The sequence below is a fragment of the Dasypus novemcinctus genome, chromosome 3 (assembly GCF_030445035.2).
Source record: "Dasypus novemcinctus isolate mDasNov1 chromosome 3, mDasNov1.1.hap2, whole genome shotgun sequence".
Taxonomy (NCBI): Eukaryota; Metazoa; Chordata; class Mammalia; order Cingulata; family Dasypodidae; genus Dasypus; species Dasypus novemcinctus.
Window position 1 is genome coordinate 61,848,635 of NC_080675.1, and position 22,908 is coordinate 61,871,542.

At 37.7% G+C, this 22,908-nt stretch overlaps 1 protein-coding gene across 1 annotated transcript in view; it reads left to right on the forward strand.

Annotated features, from left to right (window-relative positions):
* Window positions 1–19,923, forward strand: part of L2HGDH (L-2-hydroxyglutarate dehydrogenase) — a 64,313-nt gene extending 44,390 nt beyond the window's left edge. The window contains exons 8-10 of the mRNA XM_004454119.3: window positions 1,465–1,622; window positions 2,717–2,848; window positions 17,739–19,923. Of these exons, the coding sequence (XP_004454176.1) occupies window positions 1,465–1,622; window positions 2,717–2,848; window positions 17,739–17,934 (486 nt within the window). The 3' untranslated portion in view covers window positions 17,935–19,923. The remainder of the gene's footprint in view (window positions 1–1,464; window positions 1,623–2,716; window positions 2,849–17,738) is intronic.
* The last annotated feature ends 2,985 nt before the right edge of the window (window positions 19,924–22,908 follow it).

Below are 22,908 nucleotides of genomic sequence, written 5' to 3' on the forward strand. Positions count from 1 at the left end.
AACCAGGTGAAATTGCCAATATTCTGCTATTTGATGTTTTATGTTTTTGACCTTGCCAAAGCATCAGTGTCATCTGGTTCAACCTAATTCCACGTTGGAAAAGCCTGCATTATGAATGTGTGTTTTTTCTGACAGTTCTTATTTTACTTGCCAGTCACGTACATCCTAGTTTTGGAGAATAACCTGAAGTAGAAAAGTTGATACTGACAATAACATCAGTGTTTCTTGTCTAGCATTTCTAAGAAAACTGTGTCTAAATACAGGTCACTCCTTGAATAAAAGGGGAAAATGGAAAGGACAAATGAGTTTATATGGTTATGAGTCTCCAAAAAAGAGCCAGGAGGTTATCAGAGGGGTTGCCCTTATGCACACCTGAGCAGAGTTCCAGAGACAGATTAAGTAGATACAACCCCAGGTATTGGTTCTTCCAAGGGCTGCAGAGACCCACAGGTTCTATGGTCATGGCAGATGGAGTTCAGTGCCATGTCAGTTGCCCCTACTTTGGAGTTTGTATTCCTGTGTGATGGAGTTGGACTCAGATGTGATCTTTGTTCACAAGCCTCTCCTATTACTTTTACCGGACCTGTGGTTGGCATTGGGCTTTAGTGTATACTCAGGGGACCTGAATCTCTGGACTGTCCATGTGATATCCAGGCCCTGAGCCTCCACAGACTTGCAACTCCTACATTCTGGTTTATTGGACTTACCCTACTCAGCTAACATGGAGGTGAAGAAGGTCAACCACCACACCAGGGACCCAAGAGTGCCTACACCTGAAAGCAGGAGAATTGCATCCAGCATCCATGTGGAATCTAAGCCCCCTCTTGATATAGATGTGGAGTGGACATAACCATCCCAGGGTCCACAGGATGGAGGAATAGAATATGGATTAGAGTGGACTTACTGATATTCTATTCATGAACTATTGTGATTAGTAATCGAAGAAAATGTAGCATTGATATGGAGAAAGTGGCTATGTAGCTTCTGAGGGTGGGGAGTGGGAAGAAGAGATTTGATGTGGGGGCCTTTTCAGGACTTGGACTTGTCCTGGGTGATATTGCAGGGACAATTACTGAACGTTGTATGCCCTCCCATGGCCCACTGGGTGAACTGGGAGACTGTAAACTATAATGTGGACCATTGACCAGGTGGTGCAGCATTGCTCAGAGATGTATTCACCAGGTGCAGTGAATGTCCCATGATGATGGAAGAGGTTGTTATGGGGGGGGGCGGGGTATATTGGGACCTCATATTTCTTTAATGTAACATTAAAAAAAAAAGACAAAAAAAAGTAAAAGCAGTACTGCTATAATAAACCTTGAAGAAAAATAAGTAAATACAGGTCACAAATAATGCAGATTAATTGTGTGGGAAGTGTTTTATATTACCTACTGAATGATTGCATCTATAATAAAACAGAATATGAAATGGAGCTAATAGTTCTTTGCTCTGTTAAATCTGTAGGTTCCAGATAGCCGATTTCCTTTCCTTGGAGTTCATTTCACACCACGGATGGATGGTAATATTTGGCTAGGGCCTAATGCAATTCTTGCCCTTAAACGGGAGGGTTACAAACCCTTTGACTTCAGTGCCACAGATGTTATGGATATAATTATCAATAGGTAACAACTTTGTTTACTTAAAAATGATTTTACCTGTCTATATTTTTAATATGGAAATTTTTTCTTGTTAGTCTATTTTTCAGATAAGTGCTTTTATTTGTTAACTAGTATATAAATTTCTTCATTACTGCTAAATAAAAGATTTGTGGAATAAGCATAATATTTTTTACTTCCAAAAAACTCCATATCCACCAAAGGTAATGTCTTGATTAAAAAGAACAAGAAGACAAAAAAAAAAAAAAAAGAACAAGAGCCAATCTCACATCTGACCATCTAAATCTTTCATTGCTAACCTTCTACTTGAGTTTGAAAAAAATAGATGGCTTACTTTGATAAGGTCATTTTGAGCCAGTCACCATAATTTTGTGAGCCACTGAAGAAATTCCTAATGACCAGAGTTGTTTTGTGGAAAACTAAATATATTGTTTTAACTTGAGACACGGATTCTTTACTGTTGTATTTTGTTTGATCTTCCTAGTAGTGTTTCTCTCCTAAGGGTTTCACATTGAAATCACTGGAACCCTTTAAAAGCTATACTTGGTCTTCACCCTCCAAAGATTCTGAAATAGAAGATTTAGGAGGCCTCCATAACAGGTGTGCTTGTAAAAATACTCACAAACTTGCATACATATAAACAAACAAGCATATATAAACTCTATACATTTTCACTTGAGAATCACTATTAGGGTATTTTACCACTGACTGGTGAAAGAAAAGTAAGATGAATGTCCTCATATGTTTAAAGCTCTGATTTAAAGACCTGTTATTGCCTTTTGGCATTAACATTTGCTTTAGAAAGCCTTAATATTTGCAGGTTTAGAGAACCCCATTCTGAAACTAGCCCTTCCTGTCGTCTCAAATTTGAGTTTGGAAGGTGGAGTTTACCTCGAGTCAGATTTCTTTCTTTTATTGACCAAAAGTTTATTTTCTGTTTATAAGTAGTGTTTCTAACTTTGCCTACATTTCTGTATTGCCACCAAAAAAATAAAAAGTAAGAAAACAAACCAGGAAACAAAAAGCCGAATAGTTGTAAAGGTGTTTTATAGTGATATAGAATTCCTTTCTCTCATAAAGATTTTTTTCCCTATTTTCAGTGGCTTGTTTAAACTGGTGTTCCAGAATTTCTCCTATGGAGTTAGTGAAATGTATAAAGCCTGTTTTCTTAGTGCAACAGTGAAGCACCTTCAAAAATTCATCCCTGAAATAACTATCAGTGACATAATAAGGTAAGGAGAGGCAATAAGGATTGTAAACACATTCCTGACCTAGATGAACTTGGGAGGTGAGTCTGACTTGGTGATTAGTAAGCACATTTCCAGGGTCAGTGTGTCTTCTGAATCTGCTTCCTCCTCCTTTCTCCCAACAAGTTACTGAGTTCCCTTTGCAGAGTGTGTATTGGGAATTGTTTGTGGCCCTTAGTGCTTGAACTAGTTCCATTTATAATTATCTAGACCACCTTACAGCTTTACACTGAAATCTCCATTGCAACTTTATTGCAGTAATGTTGGTCTATACCTTTGTGTCTCACAATATCAATGTGTAGTCTTTAGCCATCACTCATGGTGAATACATATTGCCTGAATTTTTAACAATCTTTCTGACAAGGCTTTTGGAATCACCATCTTAACTAATTAAGTAATAAGCACTTTAAAGTATTGTATTTGATTGATTCTTCAGACCTCTTTAAATATACCCCTAAACCTGGCATCTTACCTTGCTTCCTCTCTACCTCTCTTGTACCTCTGTTGTTGGCTCTACTCAACGGAGTGACTCTACTTGCAGGATAGAAGTGGGACATAGTGTAGTAACAACCTAGCTAAGCCCTTGTTATGGGAGTGGGACAAAAGAAGGGTAGCTTGAATAATTTTTTTCTTAAAGATAAAAGGCATTCTGGACTTGACCTGTAGATTTCCTAAATACTACTCAATCCCATTTTCTTTCTTCTTTGGTGATAGTATTTTTAGGGTGTTCACCATTTCCCTTGAACAAGCCATTTGTTAGAATGCCTCATCAGCAGTGTACTTTGAGGTACTCTCCCTGCATTTAGAGTCTATACCCCCTTAATCTCTAGGGCACTAAATGTCTGTCACCTCTTTTAGAGGTTGCCGAACTTGCCTGGTGTAAAATGTCAGCAGATTTGACTCTGTGTCTGGAAAGAGAGCAATAGCATTGCCAGCTGTCTCCCTTAGGGTTGTGTCCTCGTCTAAATCTGCCTTTAATGTATCATTCAGAGTCTAGGCTCTTTAATCCTTAGAAGAACTATTAAAACCCAGTTAATTTTTTCACTCTTCTTTCTTTCCCTCAATCCTCTATACTTGCATACTGAAATAGAAGGCATAAAAATATCCAGGTTTTATTTTCTTTCACTTACCTATAATTAAAGGCTTTTATGTTTCCAGTGGTCTGCTTTAGCATGCTTTTGATATTTTATATCTGAAAACAGATTGGTCAAATCTTGTTTCTGTTATTGTTATTAGTTATTCCTTGGAAAATATGATAAATGGGTATAGTGAATTCTGTATGTAAATATTTGCAGTGAATTCATTACTGATATTTGATTACCATCCTTTCTTAGAAGCCTGAGGAAAACTCTTTAGATAGTGGAAGATTTCTTAAGGAGTAGAAGTAGAGTTGGGACTTGAGGGTATTGGTGGCCCCTCCTGTCTCTAAGTGTTAGGGTATGAAGTTCCATTACCAGTTTCATGGCCTGCTAGAAGAGGGCAGACTGCACTATAGGCAGGTGCATTGGGAATAATTTAACCTGATCACAGAAATGTTTCTCTTTAAAGAAGCGGAATACTTTCAGCAATTCTATTTATTATTTCTTTTGTTTCCTATAGCTGTTAAATGTGGGAAATTATCAATAACAAAAAGAAAATTGTAGAAGATATGTATCATTTGGTACCATTAATATAAAGTTTAAAAACAGGCATATAAGGAGCAAATGTGGCTCAAACAGTTGAACTCCTGCTTCCCACATGGGAAGTCCCAGGTTTGGTTCCTGGTGCCTCCTAAAAACAAACAAAAACAAGCAAAACAAACTAAAAAATCAACTTAGGGTTGCTGATGTGGCTCAGTGGTTGAGTGCCAGCTTCCCAAATACAAGGTCCTGGGTTCAATCCCTAGTCCCCGGTATCTTAAAAAAAAAACAAAAAAACACCCAAGCATAACAATACCATATATTGGTCACACATGTAACATGAAAATAAAACAAGCATGGAAATAATACCTAATTCACGAGACTGGTTACTTCTGCTGCTGAGGGAAGGGAATGGTATTCTAAGACCTTTCCAGAAGGCTTTGATCATATCTGTAATGCTTTATTTCTTAAGCTGTTTCATAAGAAAATAAGTGTTAATTTTGCTATTTGTATCTTTTTGTATGCCTGAAATATTAATCATAATTTAAAAAAATAAGATCATTGGGAAGCGACTGCGGCTCAATTAGTTGGGCTCCCGTCTACCATATGGGAGGCCCTGGGTTCACATCCCAGAGCCTCCTTGTCAAGGCAAAGCTGGCCCATGTGCCGCGGAGAGCTGGTGCAGCAAGATGGCGCAGCAAAGGGAGACAAGCAGATACAGAAGAAATATGCAGCAAATGGACACAGAGAAGAGACAGCAAAGAATGGAAAAAGCTGCAAGGGAGGGGATAAATCAATCTTTTAAAAAAAGATCAGTAGACTTCTCACAGTTTGAAGCCCATTTCTTACCCTGTCACATTTGTCTTGGAACCAGTGTAACAAAACCATGAATGCTCTTACCTTTTATTTTATTTTTTTACTTTTTATTTTGAAATAATTTCAAAGTTACAGGACACTTGCAAAAATAACACAAACCCCATACAGAGAACTCAAACATATCCCCAATCCCCCAAATACCTAGTACCACCAATTTTAGCATTTTGCATTCTGCCTGTCTCTGTATCTATCCATCATCTTATCTATTTTCTGAATATTTGAGAGCAGGTTGCATACATCATTCTCCTTGAACACATACTTCCAAGTACATTTCCTATGAATAAGGATATGCACTTAATTACCTTAAGTACATTTATCAAGTTCAAGATATTTAACATTGATATAAAACTTACATTCTAGGGAAGAGGACTTGGCCCAATGGATAGGACGTCCACCTACCACATGGGAGGTCCAGGCTCTGATTCAAATTGATAAGGTCCTTAGGCTACTGCCTGAGACAGCAGAAGCAGTATCTGGCCATATTGACCAATTTCTGAGAACCACATTAGTCATGTTCATGCAGCTGAAAACCATCTATAACATATAAATAGAAGACGAGAAACTAAAAAAAGGATAGGGTCATTAAATTATATTACTGGAAGTATGATTCCACTATTTCAGATAGAAGTCCTTGCCTGGACACTTCCACCAAAAGTACTAAAGGACCTGATGCATGAACTCATCACTTACTAGTGAACAGAAAAACCTAGAAGGAGATCAAGAAAGGTCTAGTGTGTGAACCACTTGATCAGAAAGGCCCAATCCCAAGTGCTCTATTTGTTTGGCTCTAAGACAACCTGCTAGTAGCAGACAATTCTTCCTGATTATCAGAACTTGTTATGAAATCTGTTGAGAGTAGTTTGACTACTCCATTATACATCAACAGTATGAACCTAGACAGGATTCTCCCAATAGTCACTTTCTTAAAAAGGTCTCCTCCGAAGAGAAACTAGAGCAATGCTTATGTGGAAACAAGGACCTGAAAGATCCTGCTGCACACTCTATGCAATTAACAGGGCCCAAGATTCTGGACCACTGACAACAAGAAAGAGTGAGAGCCAGAGGTTCACTTCTGCCAGATGAAGATGTATTCTATGGACCATTGTGATAAGGAGACAGAAAAGGGAGCATGAACATCTTGAATGGATGAAAAAGGACCCAATGACTGACTTCTTAGTTAGGGTTTTAAAGAAAAGACTGGCTCCAAAGAAAATGCTAAAGAGAGCCTAGCAGAGGTGATTGATTTAAGTATAAATATTCTGATGCCATCTGCCAACATGAGAATGGACCATTTTCTAAATCATAGCATGAAGTCATCTCTTCAGATACTTGGTAAGTGGCTGAAGTCTATTTTTACAATTACTTTCACTGTATAGGGAAAAAGATACATCTTTCTTACCTTTGGTCCTTAAGACTGATAACAGTTTGTTTAATTTTTCTTTGTGCAACATTATATAATAATCTTTTTTTTTAACATGATATCAATTGCAGCAGTTTGATATGAATTCCAAAAAGAGATATTGATTATGTTTGTAAATGGTCTGTTCCTCTGGGTGTCATAACCTTTGATTTTCTTAGATTCAACTGAGGCATCTAATTAAATTATGTTAAAATTAGGGCTTTGATTCATTAGAGTGCAACTCAGCATTGAAGCCCAGCCCTCTTGGGTTGATAAAACTGACTCTCACACGGAAGTAGACACACAGAAAAGATACACAAAGGATCCTGCAGCCCCAGGAAGAGAGATGAACCTGATAGTCTACAACTGGCCTTGTGAAGAGACCAGAGCAGTTGAGCCTGGAAAGAAACAAGCCCTGGGGAGAGAGAAGAGCCCTATGCCAGCCTACAGCTGAGATTGAAAGAATCTGGGACCACGGAGCCTTAAGAGAAAGAAGGAAGGCTAAACTCTCGCAGACATTCAACATGGGGCAGATGACTTTGGGTGAGAACATACCTCTTATGGTACCTCGAGTTCAACTCTTTAGGGCCTTGTGACTATAAGTTTCTACTCCAAATAAATACCCTTTATAAAAGCCAACAGATTTCTGGTACTTTGCTTCAACACCCTTTGGCTGACTAATACAATCATCAACAATGAAAGTACAGTATCAATACAGGGTTGCTTATGTTATTGTTTTTTACAGACAAAAATACCAACATCTCCCATATATAATTCATATTAGGCTATATAAACTTCTCAGAAAGAGTTAGCAATAATTAACTTAAAATGTCACAATGTAATTTTAAAACTGAGTGAAATACAGTAAAGCCTGGGTATTATATTTTAAGGGAAAAAACCTAGACCAGAATTTTAAATACGATCTCTTAAAGTTTACATTGTTTCAGTGAACAGAACATAAGCTGATCACAGTCTATTTAGTTTCTTTTATTAATAAACTCATAACTAAGCAAGTTAATTTAAAAATGAAAAATTTCTTAAGGACAAGCATAATCAGGCTGCTTATACAGCTACAAAGCTGGAAGGTAAGCCTAGTAAAATGTTCTAAAAGAATGACAAAATAATTTATTATCTACCTTGTAAACTTTATTCCATGCTTAGTGGCAATGCTACAAGTGTTTTCATCAATTGTAGTGAATGTACCTCACCAATGAAGGATGTTGTTGGTGTGGGAAAATGTGGGCAGTGTGGGGAGCAGGGCATATGGGAATCCCCTATATTTTTTATGTGACATTTGTATAATCTAAGTATCTTTAACAATGAAAAATAGAAAAAAAAATTTATCATCAGTTACTCTGTATGATTTAAATAAATAATTCTTTCCCACCCTACCCCCCAAAATCATCTCTTGAGATAAGTTTGGACCATTACAACAACAACTACAAAAAAAACCCAGTCTAGTTTGTGGCAAACGACACATAGTCCAATATTAATACCAACTGCCTTCCAGCCCTTCCCCTCATGCCCCAGAAGAAGTGGTTTAAATCACACAAATTCTACAGAGCTTCTGCCAAAGCGTGAGCATCATGCAGAGATGCTACCTTATGTAACACCTGTCCCCGAGTCTTTAAGCATTAAGTAGTTCAGTGAGGACTTCTGACCTAGGGTTATTCTCAGGTTTTCTCAGCTCAGACTCGTGTCGTTTTTCCCAAAGCACAGTGAAAACATCAATCAGAAACATAAACCAGAAACCCAAACAATTGCATCAGTTCAGCGTGTGTGCTAATTAAAATGATGGATGCCAACAAAAACACACATCCTGTTCCAAAATAATATAAAAATCTGATGAATTTACTTTTATTTCATCAGCTCTCTCATAGAAACTGGAGTACAATACACAATCACTCTAAGGAGAATTAGAAGAAAGGTGCTGCAGCTTACAAGTTCAAAAAAGTAAACTCCTCCACACAAAGTGCATTGATACTTCTCCACAGATAAAGACCATCAGAGACCGCAACCCCTGCAAGCTTTTTTTCTTTTTTCTTTTTCCCATTAAAGTTTATCACAACACTACATCTATTGTAATCAAAGTGCTGTTTAAAGACATTATCATATGAACATTTTTAACAAGAACAAACTACTATAAAAAGAAGCATTTTTACTTGACTTTTTTCCCAATTGCTTGCACATAATAGCCAAATGTATATAACCAGTAATAAAGTTGCAAAAGCTATAACTTTTTAAATCACACACGTTTCCTTCAAATGAAACAGTTAAGTGACATAAAAAGTAAAAGTAGAGCTCCTGGTTACCGTTTATGCAGATTTGCTTTATTCAGATCTATTCCTATTCATTTTATCCATGAATCTTTACACGTTCAGTTCAATCACAAGAAGCAATCTGCTGGACAAGCGTCATTGTTCCCCCATGAAGACTATTTGTCTTGGAAGGTGTTCCTCTTCCTTCAGCTTCTCTAACAATGGCGATATTTGCGCTATTGCGCGGCCCCGCTGCCACAGAGCCTCCCTGGGGAGAAGCAGGAGGCAAGACCTCTTCGGGCACCCCAAGTGTAGTCTGTTTTTGCTCCACGGTGGTGGCGGGGCCATACACTGCTCAGTTCTGCATACCCAGGGCCCGCGAGCTCCGTGGCTGCTGGCGGCCGTGGCATCGCAGACTTCACTCATTCCAGAAGGGCATGGGAGTGCCTCTGGGGAACTTTTCATTTCTGTTACTGTGGTCTTCAGCTCTGTTTGGTTCCTTTTCATAATTTCCTTATCTCTGTTGATAGTCTTTTTGTACCCATCCACTGTTTTTGCTGGTTTCCTTTCATTATTTTTTCCTGTAGCATTTTGAGCATCTTTAGGATATATTTTTTTTTAATCAGGGATTGAAGGGCAATTTATTTATTAGTTTCAAACAAATCAATTTTATTGATACATGTAATAAAGCATACAAGTTATCCAAAGTGTACAATCAATGGTATTTTGTGTAGTCAAGTAGTAGTGCATTCATCACTTCAGTCATTATTAAAGCATTTTCATTATTTCAATAATAATAAAAAAACAGAATTCCTCACCTCTCAGTCATTCTGTTTCCCCTGTGTACAGAGCTGCTATTTGTGGCTATTACTGCACAACTATTTATTTGCTTATTAAGCAGTTTTATTGAGACATATTCACATACCATATGATCTATCCAAAGTGTATAATCAATGTGGTTTTTTTTAGGTATTAAGTCCTTTATTGTAAAATAAACATAAAAATACATTGAAAGGAATCACAAATTTTAAAAGAGTGGAAGGCCAGATTAGATTTAATATAATCAATTATAAAAAATAGCATAGCAACAAACCTTTATAAATGTAAATAATAATTCAACTATAATAGAAATTAATTATAGCAAAATTCTAATTTTTATATTACAACTTTAACTATTGGATATAATAATCTCTAAGAATGAAATTATTGGTTTAGTTATTTAATTTCCATTTAGGTCATAATTCTTTCTAGATAATCAAATTCCTATTTGGGAATTCACATCTTATTGGAATGAATTACAGCAGGTAACAATTTGTCAAATCAATTTTATGAGGCAGAAAAACTCAAATTTTGTTCAACAGTAGTCATGCTAAATCATTATTGATCCAGATAGAGTATTTTAATTACTAATAAAAAGTATGAATAAGAAAGGATTAAAGAAAAATGAAGTATCCAAAAGTGTATCTCTTGTCCAGTCCTCCTCAATTAAAAGGAAGTGTTTATTTTTATGGAAAATATTACAGAATACTGGTCACAGGAACAATTTGCCAGTTGCATTGAGTAATTATTGTTCATATACTATAATTTGTTATTTTACATTTATCTGATCTACTTCAGCTCTTTTTCGGTTACTGTTTGCATGAAATACCTTTTTCCAACCTTTCACTTTCAGTCTGGTTGTGTCCTTACATCTGAGGTGGGTCTCTTGTGGACAACATAATAGACGGCTCATATTTTTTTATCCATTCTATCAGTCTTTGTCTTTTGATTGGGGCGTTCAATCCATTAGCATTCAGTGTTATTACTGTAAAGGCATTACTTACTTCATCCACTTTGTCCTTTGGCTCTTCTGTTGTCATATCATTCTATTGTCTGTCTTCTTATCCTTTAGTTTACCCTTCCTAATAATCTTCATTTCTAAACTCTTCTCCATTTCTCTCACTCTTGTTTTTTCCTTTCAGGCTGCAGTGTCTCGTTTAGTATCTCTTGCAAATCTGGTCTTTTGGTAACATATTCTATCAGTTTTTGTTTCTCTGTGAAGACTTTGAACTCATCCTCCTTTTGAAGGATAGCTTTTCTTTATACTGAATTCTTGGCTGGCAGTTTTTCTCTTTCAGTACCTTAAGTACACTTTGTTCTCTCCTCCATGGTTTCTGATGAGTAGTTGGCACTTAATCAAGTTTCCCTTGTATGTGATGCTTTGCTTTTCTCTTGTTGCTTTCAGAATCCTCTCTTTATCTCTGTTATTTGTCATTCTGAATAGTAGGTGTCTCGGGGTGGGTCCGAATAGTAGGTGTTTTGGGGTAGATTTATTCTGTTTGGTGTGCATTGTCCTTCTTTGATATTGATATCTATGTCCTTCATAAGGGTTGGGGAGATTTTGCTCATTATTTTCTCAAATATTCTTTCTGCCCCTTTTCCATTCTCTTCTCCTTCTGGGACTCCAATAATGTTAATGTTTGTGCATTTATTATTGTCAGTCAATTCCCTAAGACTCTGTTCCATTTTTTCCATTCTCTTCTCTTTTTGTTCTCCTGTCTTTTCCAGTTCAGATGTTCCGGCTTGGAAATCATTAATTCTGTCTTCAAGCAATTCAAATCTGCTTTTATGTGCCTCTAACATATTTCTGATGTTATCCATCATGTGTGTCATTCCCATAAGGTCTGTTACTTTTCTTTGCAGTCTTTCAAATTGTTCTTTATGCTTACCCACTGTCTTCTTAATGTGCTTTATTTCTTTAGTCATGTTTTCTTTAAATTCTTTGAGGTGATTTAGGTGAGTTGTGTGATTGTCACTGATTAATTGTATTAAGTCCTGTATCTCTTCAGGATATTTGGTTCTTTTGGCTGAGCCATCTCTTTCTCTTTCCTAGTATGACTTGTAATTTTTTGCTGATGTCTAGGCATCTGATTATGTTGGTAAATTTACTCTGATGGCTAATTTCTCTCTATTGCCTTTTTTTTTTTTTTTCCAGAGCTCTTCTTTGATATTTGGTTCAACTTATTCTAAGCCTTTAAAAATTGCCCAGCTTAAGTTTTCAAAATCGGGCCAGGGACTCACTAGAGGGGCTCAGATTTTCTCCCAGAGGTTTGATACAGAGAGCACGAACAGTTTTTGTCTCTGCAATTTCCAGATTGCACAGCAGATGATGCTTGTCAGTGCACCTTTCCATGGAGCTGTTTCAGTCTCATCTTTCCTGTGTTCCTGTGTTGAATCTCCAGATGGGAGATTCAGAACAGGCTCTGCTGGCCAAATTCACTGAAGAAAAGCACCCTGACCTCCCTTCACTTTTCCCTTGAAAAGGCTTACAGGGAGGAAGATGTCTGCTCCCCTCTCAGTCGGCTGGAGTGAACCAGGTTTTTACCCCAGCTTAATATATCTTGGGGGTGGGGGAGGGGAGCCCTTCCCGGTCACCATGGGGACTTGATAACTCATGTTTGTCATTTTGGCTTCTTCATCTCTCTGTTCCTCAACCCCCTGGGAGTTGTATAGCACTGTCCTGGTCTGTTGACCCCCAAAGCAGGCCCCTCGGACAGCTTTTAGCTCTTTCTCTGTGGTTTTTGTGAGAGCATTCAGTTCTGCCTGTTAGCCCATCACCATCTTCCCACAGTCCTCAGGATCATTTTTTAAAAGTCTTTGTCTCAACTGTCTCTGGTCCTTTCTCCTCATTGATGGTTTCTCATGCTTTAATCGTTTCCTGTATCTGGGGTATTACTTCCTGTTTCTTTGTATGTTTTGTCATCTTTTGTTGAAACCTGGACATTTTGTTAGTGTGTTATCAATGGAATTTAGACTCTGTTCCTTAAACTTGGATCCAGCTAGTGCTGTGTTATAGCAGAGTTCTCCTTGAATGCATGGAGCTAACAAAAGAAAAAAGGAAAATAAAAAGAAAATACTTTCCCAGTCTTTGCAGATTAACCTGTGAAAGTGCTCTCCTTCAGAGCTATCCATACAGTGAGTTTAGAGAATAGCTCTAGATCAAAGCATAGGGGGCCCCCTTATCTTTCTATGCATGTGCCTGGTCTTGAGCACGTGAATGTAGCCCAAGGAATTCCTCTATTTGCATAGATACAGAGGTCTTCTTTTGTCTAGGAAACAGTTTCCTCACAGTCCTGGGCCCTGTACTGTATGTTCTTCAGCCAGCAATCCCCTGGTGTAGGAGAGTCTGTGAGCTGTCTTCTACATGAAGGGCAAGTTCTGGGACAGCAAGTCCTTCAGGCCACCATTAGCCAGACATATATGTTCCCAGTTTATGCACGGTTTTTCTGCTCCCTCCAGAGAGACCAAAGATCTGAACTGGGAGTGAGGACTGATTCCGTACCAAGCAAGTGAGGGAAAGTCAGAAGGATCAGCCAGGGTGCCAGGAGATCCGATTGCTTTTAAGGAGCCTTTTTCTTTGGTCAGCACTTGCCCTGTTATTGCAGTCCTTTAGCTCTTTTCTGGAGCTTTAAGAAAGATGTTTCTGCCAGTTTTTGCTGGTTGCTCAAAGCTTCTGATGAAGGTAGAGCCCTGAAGCTTCTCACTCTGCCATCTTGATCAGAGAGACTGTTTCTATCTTTACTGAGGCAGAAGCATATTGTGCAATTCTAGAGAGTAAAAGAAAACCAAAGTAGCACTTTCAGTGGGACATGTTGCCCAGGATGGTATTCTTAAATTGTAGTAACCACCAAAAGGTCTCCAGCTTGATTTCTTATTGCCTAACCAGAGCATTTTAGACAGTATTCATTTGAACAAATCTTTTTATTCAGTCATGTTTGCAAACTTGTGGTGGACATTAGGTTGGAATGTAAAGTTTCTATCCAATATATGCATTAGGTATACTGAAATTTCTCATGGTTATATGATGGTCCCTAAGGTACTTAACTTTAAACTCCTTTCTCTAGCTCTAAACTCCTTTGATTTGTTCTGTGATTAATTTTGACACATTAATCTAACAGCAGTTTGTGTGTTAATAGTAGACAGATATAAAAGATGAATACATAAATACGAGGGGTCATCCTTTTTCCCACACATTGTTTTGGAAAATGTCTTATTTGAGGAATCCTAGAGTAAATTTTTAGGCAAGATATTTTTATCAGAGTAATAGCTAAAGGCTGTATACTATGTCATTGTGAAACCCAAAGACAAAGGTCAAACATTACTGCAATAAAGTTGTAATGGAGACTTCAGTTTGAGAGGGTCTGTATCAGGGTTTCCTTATTTTGACACTATTCATATTTTGATCCAAATAATTCTTTGATGTAGGAAGCTGTCAGTTCATTATAGGATGTTTAGCAGCATCCATAGCTCTACCCACCCGATGTCAGTCATACACCCCCAGTTATGACAAGCAAAAATGGGTCCAGATATTGCCAAATGTCCTCTAGGGGGCAAAATCTTCCTTGGTTGAGAACCACTAGTCATGTTCTAAGCTCAAAACCAAGTTTTCAACAAAATGCAAATATTGGGGATAGAAAACCTATGTTCTTTTGTCACAATCCAGTTAAGTTGAAGACCAATAACAGAAATACCCTCTCCTTTGTTTGGAAATTAAGATGTTTGCTCTCCTCATATAACCATTAGCAATTTAAATGTGCTCATGTGGATTACTATTTTCAGATTAGTAGTAGATCCCATCATGAGCTTTTTGAAAAAACAACTTTATTTCAAATTAAAAAAAAAAAAAGCAGCTCAACAAGTTATGGAAACATTACTTCTAAAAAATTCTGTCTAGGCACTATTATCTTCTAGCACTAAATTGAATAATGTGGGGAGAGTGAGCATCCTTGTCTTGTGCCCAATCTCAGTGGGGAAGCTTTCAGTCTTTCTCCATTGAATATAACGTTAGCTGTGGGTTTTTGTTTCATTTTTAAGTTTTTTTATCCGCCCCCCCCCCTTGCAACTTGCTTGCTGTCTGCTCTCTGTGTCCATTTGCTGTGCATTCTTCTGTGTGTCTGTATTTATTTTGATTTATCCCCTGCCCACCTCCCACCCCCGTGGCTTGCTTATTGTCTGCTCTCTGTGTCCATTCACTGCACGCTCTTCTGTGTTTTTACTTGTCTCCCTTTTTCTGTTGTGTCACCTTGCTGAGTCGGCTCTCCGCGGTGTTTTCGAGCTGGGCGGCACTCTGTGGCATGCGGGCGAGCCTGCCTTCACAAGGAAGCCCCGGCAGGCAAACTCAGGCCCTCCCACATGGTAGACGGGAGCCCAACTGATTGAGCCACAGCCGCTTCCCAGCTGTGGGCTTTTAATATATGCACTTTATCATATTAAGAAAGTTTCCTTCTATTCCTATCTTTCACAGTGTTTTTATCAAGAAAAAGTGTTGTATTTTGTCAGGTGCCTTTTCTGCATCAATTGAAATGATCATGTGATCATGAGGGTGAGATGAGGTGTCGTGCAAGACACTGTCCTTACCCTCAATCTATGGTGTATATTTATCTTACCTGAAATTTCAAATTGTGATACTGATATCAAACTGAAGTGCTGTGAGGGGAATGCCTATATCTAACTGACAAAAGGAAAACCCTGAAGGTGCAGTAAGTGCTGAGTAGGGAACATGAGGAATTTGGTAGTTTAAACATTCCATGTTAAATAGTACTTTGGTTTGGAATAAATTGAGATCCTAAGAAAAAACTTAACATTTTATTTTATTTTTTCAGTTTGGGTTGTAGGTTTTGAATACTTGGGCAATAGTATAGGGAACATTGGGAACATAATTGGTATTTATAAGAGAAATAAATAAATGTACATACATATTTTTAACTGTAGCTGACCAGTATTAACTTTTGTATACTTAGAAGGAGCAAGGAAAATGTACTAACTGAACCTCTGTATAGAGGAAGGTTTTATATTGAATGCTGATCATCAGTGGCTGGGCATACCACTGTGTGTCCCTCACAACAATTTGGCCTCCTATCAGATACAGTGAGAGGGACAAGAGATCTCAAACATGAAACGTCTCTCTTAACAGCAGCAACAGTACGTCCAAGAAAAGAGGGAAGAACTGCTGTGTTGATGAGATGAGATAAGCTGCAAATACAAAATATACAAGGGGAGCCACACTCTGACTGATACAATGATACTCATCTTTACCCTAAGAATTTTTAGCTTTCAATCCTGTTCTGCCTTTTTTTGTTCTAAGGGATCTGATTCTTACTTGGAAGTCATTGCAGTTCAAATATTTCATGCCCAGATTCCCTGCAAACTTTTGATCATAGAGCCTTTCACATTTGTCACAATTTTTATTTACCTCTTTACAAATGAGCAATGCAATATGTGTGACTTAAGGCAAGTTATTTAATCTCTTTGTTCCTCTTTGCTGTTCAATATAAGCTAAATCAGCCTCTTAGAATTTTATAAGGATTAAATGAGATAATTCATAGCAGAGGGTAAGCACTTTATATATACTAACTGTCATCATTATCTCCCCTCAGCCAGGCCGATGTCCTACAAGGCATTGACCTCATATTGTCCTTTCTATCTTCTTCAAGTGCTTATCTAGTTGACCCAGAATCATTCAAAATGTTTAATATTGTTCCTGATTTCTTGGATCTTGGTGGTATATAAGGCAACTGTATTCAAACTGGGATTCCTTCAATTTCAATGGAAGTGCTCTTGGAGTCCAAAAACATTATATTCAAATTTCATCTGTATAATACATTTTCACTGTTTTAAAAACTAAAAAAATCTTATATGTGAGCCCAAATGTTATAAAACAGAGCTTTAAATAGAGAAGACTGTATTAACATGTTGCCAAGTTAATTCATTGCTTTGCTTTGCCTTCATCTCTGTTTAATTGAAGGTTATCCTGATAGTGAAGGATAAAATATTACCATTTGCAAAATTTTTAATATTGTGACATCAAAACAAAATACAAAAATAAATAGAATACTATAGCTGCTATAACATTTGAACTGAAATACATAGCCCCTGCTTTCATAGCTTGATATTAATGAAAAGAGTCTTATTGTTCCCATTGGTTGATTTTATAATAAATTCATTTATAAATATAAATGTAGAATACATCTAATCGAGTTAAGTTTGGATTTATCTGCTTCTTTTGGACAGGACAAATATTTGTAACTAACTTATCTATATGTTTATTCATTTGACAAGCTTTTATTGCACTATTGTTAGTGGCAGGCATTATGTCCTAGGCTGAGCATATAGGTTTGACAGGCTATAACACAAACCTGTTAGGTTTTCACATAATTTGTATTTAGAAGAATAAAGACTTTATTGCATTAAGAATAGGTTTGAAAACCACTGACTCATAAGCCCTGTCTGTTTTGTTTGGTTTTAGATTTTTTTTCTCTCCCCTTCCCCTCACCCCCACCCCAGTTGTCTGCTTTCTGTTTCCATTTGCTGCGTGTTCTTCTGTGTCCGCTTGTATTCTTGTCAGTGGCACCCAGAATCTGTGTCTTGTTTTGTTGCGTCATTGCTGCGTCAGCTCTCTGTGTGTGCAGCCCCATTCCTGGGCAGGCTGCACTTTTTTTTGTGCTGGGCGGCTCTCCTTATGGGGTGCATTCCTTGCATGTGGGGCTTCCCTACATGAGGGACACCCCTGCGTGGCACGGCACTCTTTGCCCACATCAGCACTGCGCATGGGCCAGCTCCACACAGGTCAGGAGGCCCTGGGTTTGAACCCTGGACCTTCCATGTGGTAGGCGAATGTCCTATCTGTTGGGCCAAATCTCCTTCCCAGCCCTGCCTGTTTTTGACCACAACTCTTGCTTTTGCAGAGGTCCAGCTGGAGTAAGAGCCCAAGCCCTGAGCAGAGATGGAAATCTGGTAGACGATTTTGTATTTGACGGAGGAGTTGGGGATATTGGAAGTCGGATTCTGCATGTGAGAAATGCACCTTCTCCTGCTGCCACTTCTTCCCTTGCAATTTCTAAAATGATTGTAGATGAAGTGCAACAAAGATTTCAATTGTAAATAATGAAACTAGGTATGCATTTTAACATTTTAATCTCTAAATTGTGTGACAAGAATGTGCTAATTACATTCTTTAATTTTTGTTTAAGACAACGATTTCATTTTTAGGCCACAGATAACCACTGAGTTGTAAAATTATGTAACAAATCATAATTTTACTTTATGAATAAAGAGGTTTCCCATGCCTGACAAGGTACAGTTATGTTTGTCCTGAATCCCTGATGTTGTTAATGACATATCTTCACCAACCATGAGCTATGGAAGATTTGACTTTTTTAGAATTTCTGGGAAAAATGGCATAAAAATTGATGATTCTCTTAACTTTTTAGCTTTATAATATCTAAGCTATTTTGTCTTTCCCAGACAAGAAAATATAGTATATTATAGGTTACAAACCTTTTAATTTTGAAAAGTCATATAAAAATGCACATTATTTAGAGTAAAGTATGTATTTTATGATATAAAAGCCTGTATTTGAGGAAACTGCATGAAATTTCACATTTTTAAGTAGTTTTAATAGGATTTTATGTTAGCTATGAAATTTGTCAGAAATAACTAAAACAAACAAACAGATAACCACCTCAAAGCCTTTATTAACCCCAGTTGCTTTATAACAGACTTGGTGTGGTGTTATCACTAAATCTAAACAGCAGTACACTGTGAATGGTTGGTGTCTACCCTTCAGTCTTCTGTGGTTGAGAAACTACAAAATGAGGTTTTTAAGAGAACAATTTCACAATCCTAGCACTGATGTATAGAATTTGTAATTTAAAAACATGTTTACCTCTTGTATCTCTGTTCTTCAGTCACTTGGAAGTTCTCAAAACATTGGCAGAGATTGCTAATGATTCATGCCCACTTGGTTTTTCAGGGATCCTCTAAACTTCTATGAGGATATTTCTCCATTTTTGATAAATACCTAAATTTGAGGCATTCACTTTTGTAACCGCAGATGTGCCTTACATTCATGTGTACTTCATGAATATTTGAAGTTGTTGCTCAGTGCCATACTGTCTGCTGTACATATGTGTGTGGTATCTAACAATTCAGATAGTTGGAAAATAGAAATGTAAATAAAAATTTGGCACTACTGACTGGGGGGACTTTTATTATAGGACCACCATTTAGGTGAGACATTTTCATCCATTTCCTCATAGGTGCTCTCTCAGAACTAATCTCCCTACTTCCACTCTTCATTTTTCCTTTCCTCTTATCCCTCCAAAGCTGTGTGATGAATGAGTAGGAAGGATGTGCATTTTTCTTGATCAGAAGAACTTTTCTGTTTTCTTCCTTTTCCCTTCACTTCAAGTCTTGGTGATTACATTGATTGAGCTACCTCATCCATTAATGTGACAGGCCACACATCATTAGTTCATGTTCAAGAAGTAGCTCCCAGGTAGACTAGGCAATTCTTTAACTCTTGGGATGAGCATATTGAAAGCATTCTGAAACCATTCACAGAAGAAACAAGCCCTTATGGTTCTTCAAAACAACTGATTTCTTCAAAAAAAAAAGCAACATACAAGATATTTTTCTATTCCATTTAAGACTACTAAGAGATGGAAAATATTATAATTCACTATTTCATCTGTACTAAGATTACATACACACTGAGCTGTGAAAGACTGAAACTGCAGAAATAACTATCCTAATTGAGGCATTCTCATTCCATTTGAGTCTGTAGTACACCCCCAAAAAAATACAAGTAAAAAATTTGTTGAAAGTGGTTTGAATGTATAGTCCATTCTGTTTGTACAACATTTTATATTTATGTCAATGGGCTTTTGTTGTTAATACTGTTAAGTTCTGTGTATTTCTGAGAGAAAAAAATGTATATTAATATTAAAAACATTTTAACGAACCTTAGTGTTGTGGAGAATGTAATTTAGTTTCATAAAACGTTTACTCGAATAAATTTTCTGTGTTTAAAATATTATCTGTCATAGCTTTAGATAGTAGCCCTTTATAAAAATAAATAAATAAACATACCTTCTGTATTCTTCTGTATTTGTGTAGAATATAAAAATGATATAGAGTTGTTTATATAGTGGGTAAAAAGTGGAGCACCTTAAGTTTAAACTCCAAAGTATTTAGTTAGTGCACCAGCAAATACATTCCTGGATGCTTCATATTATGTAACTTAGCAATGTATATAATCGAGAGCTCTTCTCTTGCTCCTCCCATAGTTTGCACCATTGGGGAAATTAAGTTTAGTGTTGGCAGAATTCCACCTCATTTCCCCTGAGGCCAGTTGGGAATTTGCCTATTAGCCTGTGGGATAACCTTAACTCTTAGAATATTCTGCAAGAATGGGGGGTGTTGTACATGGCCAGGCTGTAGCATATGGGAGTTTGTGGGGCCTTCTTTTGGAGACCGCCCAACTCAGATGACTGTGCCTGGGAGCCATGCCTGTGAATGAAGGAGAGATGGTGTCTATTGTTTCAAGGCTGACTCTGCCCTCCTGGGCTGATCATCAGGTCTAGCCTTCTTGGCCAGATATTTCTTCATCTGTCTGGGCATACGCTGTCTTATTATACAAAGATCTTGTAAAAATTTCTGAGGAGCAAATATGAGGTCAGTTACTAAGTTTTTCTGGTATACCCAGGGGAGCTTTTTAAATTTCTTCATCAGAATTTAATGTGAAACGGTGGATGCAAGGCCAAGGAAAAGTGGTTTGAGGGGGAGAAAGAAACCTAGAAATGTTTTTAAATCTTTGTACCCACTAAAGAGTTTAAGAATGGGAATAAAAGCCCTGAAGCCCTGAAGGGAAGAACAATGGCAGTGCCAACTGCCTGCTTTTCTAGCCTCAAATCCTAGAAAAGATTGTGTTCTTTTTGTTTTGTTATTTTCTGCTCAGGGACAGGTCTCACATCAGAATTATCTCATTTTAAGTTTTTTTTTGCCTGATAGATAAAATAGGAAAATGTAACTATTCAATGAGGCAGGAGGGGTATGTGATAACATGTCCTGAATCACTGAGCCAGACTTTGAATTTTACGGCAAGACCTAAGGGATAATGATAACAAGAAGCGCTCTTTCACTAGAAAACCTTGTATTTCAGCCACATTCTTTTTTTTTTAATTAATTATTATTTTTTTAAATTACATTATGAAAAATATGAGGTCCCATTCAACCCCACCGCCCCCGCCCCCCACTCCCCCCACAGCAACACTCTCTCCCATCATCATGACACATCCATTGCACCTAGTAAGTTCATCTCTGAGCATCACTGCACCCCATAGTCAATGGTCCACATCATAGCCCAGACTCTCTCACGTTCCATCCAGTGGGCCCTGGAAGGATCTATAATGTCCCGTAATTGTCCGTGAAGCACTATCCAGGACAACTCCATGTCCCGAAAACGCCTCCACATCTCATCTCTTCCTCCCGTTCCCCACACCCAGCAGCCACCATGGCTACTGTTCCCACACCCATTCCACATTTTCTCTGTGGACATTGGATTGGTTGTGTCCATTGCACATCTATGTCAAGTGAGGGCTTAGATTCCATATGGGTACTGGATGCACTCCTCCCGCTTCCAGTTGTAGACACTCTAGGCTCCATGTTGTGGTGGTTGACCTTCTTCAACTCCATGTTAGCTGAGTGGAGTAAGTCCAATAAATCAAAGTGTAGGAGCTGAAGTCTGTTGAGGCTCTGGGCCTGGGTGTCATATTATCAGTCCAGAAATTCGAATCCCCTACATATATCTTAAACCCAGCACCGACTACAATTCCAATAAAGTAGCATGCAAGTCTTGTGAAAAGAGATCCCCTCTGAGTCCAATTCCATCACGCAGAAACACCAGCTCCAAAGAAGACAGCCACATTCTTAAAAAGCTATCTTCAGATAACCTCTTTGAACTTTGTTGATGTGAAACAGTGATGGAGTAGAATGAGGGAAGCTGCAGCAGTAATTTAACTTAAATTTATCCACTGGGAACATAGGAGATACCTCTTTGGGATATAAACTTATGGAAAGGGTGTTATTTGCATATCTGAGTTGCATTTGGCACAGGATTTCCCAAACCACACTGACCACATATCCATTGCTATTTCTAGAATACCCAGATCGTTCAACCTTTGATTACCTATCTTTTTCTTAGATTCCTGTAAGTCGTTCCAGCTGGGTCATGTACAAAGTCCTGATTGCCTGGATCTTCTAGATATATAGAACCAAGCAAGTTGGTCGTTCTAGGTATAATGGATTGACTCTCGTCCCTCACAAAGGTATATTTAGTTCCTAACCCCCAGTCCTGAGGATGTGAACCCATTTGTCAATAGGATCTTTGAAGATGTTATTAGTTGATGTGAAGCCAAACCAAAATGGAGCAGGATAGGCCTTAATCCAGTATGACTGAAGTCCTTAGAGCAGAGGAAATTTGGACACAGTAGAAGCAAGAAAAGGAGAGAGATGGCCATGTGATAGAAGTAGAAATTGAATTGTGGATTGTTTGCCAGCCAACATCAGAATGTTGCAGACTTCATAAAGACATGGCCTGCCAACACGTTGATTTGGGACTTGTGGCTCCAAATCTCGAGACAGTAAATTCCTTTTGTTTAAGTCAAATCAGTCTGTGATATTTTGTTACAAAAGCTTTGACAAAGTAAGACACAGGCCAATAAGAAAAGTTTGCTGATATCCAAAGTTTTTTGCTTTTACTTTGCACATTGGATTTTTGTGATTAGTAATTTTTTAAAATACATTTTTAATTGAAATATTCATACATGAGCATGCATAAACAGTAAGTGAATAGTAAAGATTGTGAACTTACAAAATAAACATGCATAACATCCTACAGGACTCTCATACATCACCCCTCCACCAACACTTTGCATTGTTGTGAGACATTTGTTAGAAAGTAGGCAAGAGCATTGACAAAATATTACTACTAACTATAGTCCCTATCTTACATTTGGTGTATTTTTCCCCCAACCCACCCGATTTTTTAAAAAATATATTTTTATTACAGAGGTT